An 8993-nucleotide genomic window follows, 5' to 3' on the forward strand; every position below is an offset into this window, starting at 1 on the left:
CACGATGCAGATTATGGGAGTGTCAGGCACTAGCCTCTTTGGACCGAGAGAAGACTATTGCTATCTATTGCTTATAGGCCTGCAACAAGACAGGAGAGTTTCTTCCAATGCCCCTGCTATGGAGTCACCTGTATGATGGACTGTATTAGAGGGTGAAGAGAAGTGAAGCGGGGGACTGCAAAGAACAGCCCGTACAGTAGAAATGTGGTTCTGGTATCTGAATGGAGAAAGGGGAGTTTTAGCAGAGCTCAAATTGCTGCACAAGCTGCACTGTAACCAGAACATGAGTGGCAACATCCCTATTCTTGGCACGGGGTGCCATGGGGTTTTTAATTGCCCAATACTCATTTTCATAAATCCTAGATAAGGTATTATTTATTCCTTCCTTTATTTTTTTCATAGGACTTTCTAGTTGATGAAAAGTTTTCTTCTTTTTCTTTTTTAGCTGGAAAAAGACAACTACTAGAACTCATACTTCTTGATTATTTGGTGGGGGGGGGTGGGGGGAGAATTATTTACCTGTGCCACATTTGTATGGAGTTTTTATGGTGTTAATGGCCTAGAAGAAAATATAAAGGAGGTAAGTGTGTTACAGAGATTTAAAAATAGAAACCCTTTTTCCCCTAAGAATAAGGTCTTTTCACCTAAAAATAGAAGAGACCCGTGAGAATGCAGAAGTAAACTCCACGCAGCACCTTTCAAAGCTCATATCACCATTCAAGCTTTCCTCTTTGCTTACTTCTTGTAAATTTAAATGTGGCTAATGTAAAAAAATGCCATGTCTAAGCACAAAAAGATTTGATGGGCTGGGTTGGGGGGGAGGGGGTCAGAACACAGGAAACCTCTTGACGGGAAACCCAAGTGACATTTTTAATGAATGACTTAAAACCCCAATATTACTCCTCAGGAAATGGGAAAGGAAATTGAGAGGATGTTTTGAGAGTATAAAACAGGGGCTCCATCAAGGTGAAGGCATTCAGATCTTGCGTATTGCCTCTTGTGAAATTCAACTGATAACTGGACCAATAGGAAAGAAACTCAGCTGAGAAATGAAACTTCTCACTGCATTCGCTAGCCTGGTCCTGCTTGCTAGCCTTCAGCGTGCCAGCTGCCTGCTGCCAGAAGAAAGCTGCACACAAGTTGGTGACAGCCTGCTGCGAAGGCTCAACGCCCTGCGGACAGAATTTAATCAAGTCAAGAACTTTTTTGTGAGTATGACACCTGTCAGCTTCTCTGTCCTTCTACCTACTCCTTCTGCACATTCAGTGATTTGGTTTAGAGCAAGAGAGATGCACAAGGCAGCTTCCTCTGAGCAAAAAGAGATTTAGATGCTGGGTTCTGTGCTTCTGTCTGTGACTGAATTAAGTAGTGCAATTTCATCGCTTGCTAAGAAGTTAGAAAAACTGCAGCACTTTCTTTCTTGTTGCAGTGACAGCAAAAGCAAAAGCTTTCACAATGAATTTCCACACGTGCTAATATTGCAGGGGAAAAAAAAAATCTGCTGCAGAATATACAATACTGCTAATGAAAGGGTTACATTCAACTCTAACCTAAGAGGGTGCCACTGAATTGAAGTCAGTGATGGAGGAGGATGAAAAGACTTGACTCCAGAATTAATTTTTGGGAGAGAGAATACACCAAGGCATCAAAGCTTGAGCCAGGCATTCTTTGACCAGGGAAGCTCTGCATATTATAGCACCCATTTCCACATCCAATTTAAAAAATGCTGCCTGTGGAAAGGTTTCCAAGCTGGTGCTACTGCTCCAGGGAGCTTTAGGGTGAGAGTTGCAATGAAGCAAGTCTTGGTGAAGCTGAGCAAAACAGGCATGGAGAAGGGTCTGCACTGAATCAGTGCTTGTACAGTAGCTTGAATGCATCTAAATTCCTCTTTAAAGCACCTATATTAACAACATCAAATTAAAATGAGATGCTATGGATCTCAGTTAAAATTCAAAATAATGGCATTGCTTGTCTGAGCAGCCAAATTAACACAAGGGATGGTAGGTTTAAGGGACTTAAGGCTTTGATTTAAAGTTTGCTACAAGTCTCTGAAAGAAATGCTGAAGCTGGTGACCCCCTTTAAAGACCTGTTATTATCTCTCTCTCTTCTATCTGGAGCAGCAATGCACCGTGTTGATAAATACATTCGCTAGACAGATCGAGTAAGCAATTCAGTTCAAGTGGTTGGCACAATTTTCCACCTACTTGAAACACAAGGTATGATGCGCTGTGCAAGCAGTACTGCCATGTGCACACTGTCTGAAGTCAGAAGAAATCAAGTAGGGCTGAAATGTAGGCTAATGAAATTAAGCACGTGTAAAAGAAATCACCCAAGGATACGACTATTTCTCTTCCCAGCTTTTCATTTCAGACCATTTCCACCAAAGCACCCGTGACACGGGTTAGAGATTATCAGGATGTGAAAGTTAGCGGTAGGCTGTACACAAATCCTGCAGGGGAAATACTTTATATCTCCAGTGTTTGACTTAACGAGATAATGCAGTCAGGCAAACCAGCCAGTCTGAGAAAGTACAATGCATTTCTAAAGCAAAAATGAAGATACGTAAGGCTGCCTACCTGGATAGGAGCTGACCTTTCTCCTGCATTCTTTCACAGCAAGACAAAGATGATGAACTTGACATCCTACTGCTACAAGATGAGTTACTAAAAGATTTCCAGGTGAGATTTTTGTTGTGGACTGTGATGAATTCTCAGTTAAGTCTGCTTTTCCTCCTTTGCCCATCTACTCAGATTTTATTATAGCAAAAGGACAGCATGAAGTAGATCCAAATGTCAGGGTGCATTTGTTGGACGGTGCAATGGATCAGTTGTATCTAGGAGTATTTGACTGGCTTGTTTCTTTGTCTGCCCAGCATCCACCCAAGATAGTCACTCCCATTGCTGTTTCCATGTGCAGAGCGGTCTTGGGGTCAGAGCAGAGAATGGGGGAAGCCAGGATCTCCTGGTTTCTATGATGTTGATTTGAGCCTATTGCTTTACCTCTGCATCGGTACAGCAGGATAACAATGTTTGCTGCCCCTGAATTACTGCATGGGGAGGATGGTGGGAAAGGGCTGTATTAGCTTTTATCTACCTGTAAAACTAGTCTTCTGAGCAGCGAATATAACAGAAGGAGGCTTCTTTCCAATGATGATTTAAAAGATTTCTTCTCCCAGAAAGTGACCAGGCATTAATGCAGTTAACGCCTCTTCCTCCAGGGCCAGCTGGGCTGCCAGTCCGTTTCAGAGATGATCCAGTTCTACCTGGAGGAAGTCTTACCCAAGGCTGAAGGCAGCGACCAGAGCATTGAGCGGCATGTAGACACTATTGGCAACAAGCTGCTGGACCTGAGGCACACACTGAAGCGCTGTGTGAGTATCCTGTCACTTGGGGGGTTCCCACCTTTCCAGGAAGCTAATGCATAGCCAGGAGCACCTGCAGCACGAAACTTGTACTTGCCCACAGGGAAGGGATGGGGCCCTTTGCTGCCAAAGCCATGTGGGATGCCCTAGATATGCTGCCAAGGTACCCTAACCCTGCACTGCTGGAGTGTTTTGCAAGCAAACACGGGATAAGACAGCTCACATTACAACAGGCACATTAGAAATACAGGCGTTAAACTGCTCTAATCCCTGGTGTGATGAAAGGCAGGCAAACCTGCACTCACAACCAGAGAGACCGAGGCAGGTATCGCTATATACAGATCACTGCAGCTGAGGAATATACGAGATCAGGTGAACCAAATGGCTTCTTCTAACCTCTGGCATCTCAGATGTTATTATTCAAATAGGAAGCTTTAGAAGAAATTCTTCATGGTTAAATGGCAGTCAGCAGCCCTGGAATAAATACCAACTCAAAAAAGGGTCCAAGTGAAGTCCTTACCTGAAAGGAGCTGCTTTCACAGGCTGAGAAGGCACAACTAAGCAGAACGCAGCTTCAGCTCCTGAAACTGCCTGCTTTTGGTGTCCTAAGTGTGTCATCGGGCAGCAAAATGACTCAGTGAATAAGCAACTCTACACAGCCAGCCTCAGACTCTGCAGCCTAGAGAGAGAATCGTCCCTTAGAGCAGCTCACGAGGACTGTTATCTGGCACGGAGCCCAAACCTGGCAGTGTAGGAGGCAAGGAGCTATGGGGAACATTTCTATGTGCAATTATTATTTGCACCCTGAGACATCAACCAGTACCCAAACACCATTGCATAGGGCTCTGTACAAAGCAGGCAGCCATACTTCCTGCTCCAAAGAGCTGGCGGTCTAAAACGTCAAACAGTGACATAAGAGAGGAGGGGAGAGGATACAAACACCTGCCAGGGGCTGCTAGGCGAGACACCCATCTTATTTTTAAACAGCAAACCAGTTTCATTTCGGTCACAGACATTTCACTCTGAATGATACACAGGGCTGAGGTGGGTTTGTATAGGGGAATTTTGGAGGAAGAGAGAGAAAGAAAATAGAAAAAAAGAAAGCAAAGAGAGTTGAGGGAGGGAAGCAGGTAAGGGGAGTGGGGGGAGGTTGCCATCACAGGGGAAGGGAAGATGAAGTGGAATAAGCAACTGTTTTTGCTTTTCCACCTTTCCAAAAGATCTCTTAGTGCAACAACAGCTGGGGTGGAGCTGCTTCTCTTGGATACCCAAAGTCTCAGCTCGTGGCTCACTACAGTGCCGTGCCCTGCAGCAGGCTCTTTAGTTTGAAATCCTTTCTTGCTTTCTTTTACAGCACAGATTCCTGCCTTGTGAGAAGAGGAGCCAAACCGTAAAGCAGATCAAGGAAACGTACAAAACGGTAAGCTCCCCATCACACAAGTCCTTTGGGAGCGATCCGTGATCCCAGTCAAGTCAGTATGTCCCTCACTGCAGTTGGAAAGGGAGCTCTAGCGTGCAAAGCTGGCAAATCAAAAGCATTGCGTCTACGTGACTGTCCAGAATTTCAGTTCCGATTCAGTTCAAATGAGGTTATGGCAATTAAATAACCAGTGCTCGGTACCTTTACAACCTGTGTCCAAAGCAGGAAAAGTGTTGGGGGTGTTTGCTTTTGGGCTTCTGGTGTTGACTGGTGCTGGAAATCCTGAATTCCCATAAAAGAAAGGGCTTCTTGAACCTCTTCCTGTATTCTGACTCAAGCGGTTAAGATTTTTCACATGATATCTGAAGCAGCCTCAAAGCATTGGGAGGTTGAATCAAACTGAAAGAGAGCTCCCCCTTCCTGTTATGGTCTGAGCACGGGTTGACCCCACAGAACAGATAGCTGCTACAAAGGGAGGTCAGTCCACCGATTCAAGTACTAACCTGAGGCTTGAGACATGGGTCCCACGCCCACTCTGCGACACGTTTCCTGCATGACCTTGGGCAATCTCTGGGCCTTGGTTCCCCAATCTTGAAAATGGGGTTGAACACCACTTCCCTACTCAGAGGGGTGTTGCAAGAGCAAACACAGAGGTTCCCAGATGTTCTGGTGGCATGGGCTGCAGAAAATAGGTAGGTAACTGCACTGGTCACTAGCCAGAAAGCTTGCAAGCTGGCCGACGCAGGGAATCGTGCTGAACACACGCCGCCTGACCTCCAAACACACTTCTCTAGGGCATATTATACAACCAAGGAGTCAGTCAGGGGTCTCTGAGTTCATACTGTCCAAATACAGGGCTTATGATTCATACTGCAACTGGGTGAATGTTATGCAATAAAAATATGCAAATCTTCTTTCCAAACCATAACAAATTTGCCGGGGGGCTTTACACCCCCGTTTGTGTTTGCTTTCCACGAACAGTCAGTCAAAGGAAAGAAGTGTAGGCAATGAAGGCATTGATTGCAAGTTAACAAGATTCTTATTAACCTTTCTGTGCACTCAGAAAATTATGCGTATAGGCTTCTTCTGCTTTAACTTACCTTGTAATTTGTTAAATATCTGCAAATTCAGCCATGCTCACGTCATTTCTTGTCTCTGCCCTTGTCCCGCAGCTACACAAGAAAGGCATGTATAAGGCGATGGGGGAATTTGACATTTTCATTGACTACATTGAAGAATACTTGATGATGAAGATCGGAAAGTGACACCTGCCAAAGTCTGACACCTTCCACAACAGGGAAACTGCTATTTAAATCAAGTCTCATTGTAATATTTAATACCTCCAATACCTCAATGTTTATGTTTACAGATAGCTTATATTTGTTTAAAGGGAAACGTAATGTAATTTTAAACTGTTATTTATTGTTTGATATTTTTGCATGGTTTACAGCTGTGCAATTTGTATTATCAGCTTGGAAATATCCAGACATGCAGAATTTCAGGAAGCATTTTTGAGCGGGTAGCCAATGAGCCAAATTCATCCCTGGTGTAACTCCTCTGAAGTCAGGGGTAGGTACCCCTAAGTCCTACCCCTACTGATCTCCTGTTCAGGAGACCCCCAGCTCTAAATCCAGCAAAGCACTCCAGTACGTGCTCAAGTGCTGTCCCCTAATTATTCATAATCAAAACCCTGTCACGGTTCCTCTGTTGTGCATCTGGGATAGGGAACCGATTATTTTCAAGTGTCAAAACAATTTCCCATCTTAAAATAGAAAATTAATCACAGCTAAAACCCAAGCCTCTCTTTCCTGAAAAGGCTTTTTTGTCTGTCGGCTTGACGCGAAAAGGAACATGGAGGCGGATAGTTCATGTTCAAAATTTTTAATTCACTAGAAACGCCAGGGATGATATAACAAGCAATACATTGTGATTAATCCAACTTCCTGACCTCAGCTTCAATCCTAGCTCACTGTTATAAGAAAGTACGGTATTTGGAATTAACTATTTTAGTTCTAATAGAACTTCTCATGACTGCTAGTAACTATTTATCACATGACTTTCAGAGCTGCTGAGTCCCCATAAATGTCTTTGAAGTCAATGGGCTTTGCAGATGCTCCTCATCTCTGAAAATCAGGCTATTGTGTCCTATCGTTCAGTCTTTGAATGGGTTTTGCTCACTGTTGGTTTAGTGAGTGGAGAAGATAATTTAATTACCCACCATTTTAAGGTGGATCTGGTAATTTGCATTCTAATGCATGAAGCTTCACATGGGACTGACACGGGTTGGGGTTTTGCTTTACATTAAACTTTATGAATGAGAGGTTGCAACAGGCGAATGCTGCAGTAGACATGTTACAACCACAGTGGGTTCTGTTTTCCAGGATACTCTTTATTCTCTGCACTTCAGTAGTTGTTTTGCCTTTGCTCACGGGCTCCTGTGCAACCCGCTGTGCGAACGAGGTTGCCAGGCAAGGAGCAAATGCAATGATTTTGGGGAGCTCGGTTCTAATATTTAGAAGCATCAGGATGCTCCATGCTAAGTGAAACACTGTCAGTTTATCATTTGCTTTACCGTGCTTTGTAACTTATCTTTAATAAAAGAGAAAGAAATACACATACACGCTTCTCAGACTATTTTTGAGATCTAATCTGATGGAAGGCAGAGGGGATCTCTCTTACCGGGAGATTGTATCACAGGGGAACTTGTTATTCAAATGGATATAACCAGCATGCCCTACAGCCCAGACTGAGAAACAGCTAATCTGTGAATCTATGAACTTTTGCTATGACTTATCCAGAGCCCCTTGGATCTCAGCATGGGTACAGGGAGGGTAAGGACAGAATCTGGTTACCAAAATATAACATTTAAACCAGGCTTCCTTGAAAGCCTGCCTATGCTTGCATTAAACCCCTCCTGAGCCCAAAAAACCCCTCCCTTTGACTTGAGTGGTGTAGTAGAGCATGACCTGGGCAATGAGGTTACAGCTATAGGAACCGTACCAAACAGTTCCATTTAGCCCGCTGCAATTTCAGTTCCTCAAGACGGGATGCCGTTTGCAGCCCCGTGCTTCGCTAAGCCTTGTGTTGACACATCCATGAGAGTGACCTATTTGTAGGCCTATGCAGAATCCATCTTTTCGGTTGCCTAATAAAGGTCTGATAAAAGAGGACATGTTTTTGTCCTGCTCTCTCAACATATTAACCCAAAGTTGTGCATAAGAAACAGCATCTGTCATTTCTGGTGTTGCAAACATTGTGTTGTCTTCCCTGACTTTTTCCCATTGGGGCACCTGGTCATAGAGGTACCCAGGAGGACAGAAAGAGAGAGATTCCCTTGACAGTAGCCATTTCTCTGCGGGGCACACATAATGATTACAGGAACATGGTGAATCAGGAACTCTTACTGTGACCTTAGCCAAGTGAAAAAACATTGAAGCACAGGCTTAACCCCATCCCCTTCTTCCCACCCTATTTAGGACTGCACTTGAACAGCTATTTGATTTTAAGCATACATTCAAGCCCCATCAATTCTAGCTGGGGCCTTCACCCCACCCCGCCTCCCATCCCTCAGTTCCCCATACATGCAATGGGACAATGGCACTTGGTTTGCTTGCTGTTTCTCCCTGAATTATAAGGTCTTTGGAGCACAAGCTGTTGCTCACTATGTTGGTGTACAGTGCCAGCACAGCAGGCACGGATCCTAGTTCCAACCTTTAGGCACCAGCATAATGCCAATAATAATATTACTTAAGAAAAGCAGCACTCCTTTTTCCTTGGGTACTGTACAATGCCCAGTCCCATACTCAGCATCTGAACCCATCAATCCAAAGAGCACCTACACACACAAGCATACCAAGATACAAGCATTATTTCTACCTGTGCCAATGGCAAACCCACAGATGACTAAAGAGGACACATTTCTTAAACTTCATTTTGCACGCCTCCATTCAACCTCGGATATTTGCGGGTCTCAATCCAATTTCACTTTCAGTTTCTAGCCACTTTCAGTTTCACTAACATGGAGTATTTTGGCATTAAAGCTGAAGTTCAGAGCACACTCAGCAATCTTTCCAGGATTTTTCCTTCCTGCGTCATTTCAGAAAATGACAACAAGGAAAGGGAGCGTTCTTTAGTCAGCGAGACAATCCCATGCACCAGTAAGTGCTAGATCACTCGTACACTACTTTTAGCCCTCTGACCCCACTGGCACT

At 44.2% G+C, this 8993-nt stretch overlaps 1 protein-coding gene across 1 annotated transcript; it reads left to right on the forward strand.

Moving 5' to 3' along the window:
* Positions 1 to 1049: 1049 nt before the first annotated feature.
* IL10 (interleukin 10) lies at positions 1050 to 6297 on the forward strand. Its single transcript, XM_006024784.2, has 5 exons — positions 1050 to 1208; positions 2617 to 2679; positions 3219 to 3371; positions 4717 to 4782; positions 5955 to 6297. Exons 1-5 carry the CDS (start codon positions 1050 to 1052, stop codon positions 6045 to 6047), a joined length of 534 nt encoding a protein of 177 aa, XP_006024846.1. The 3' UTR covers positions 6048 to 6297.
* The last annotated feature ends 2696 nt before the right edge of the window (positions 6298 to 8993 follow it).

The sequence above is a fragment of the Alligator sinensis genome, unplaced genomic scaffold (assembly GCF_000455745.1).
Source record: "Alligator sinensis unplaced genomic scaffold, ASM45574v1 scaffold1322_1, whole genome shotgun sequence".
Lineage (NCBI taxonomy): Eukaryota > Metazoa > Chordata > Crocodylia > Alligatoridae > Alligator > Alligator sinensis.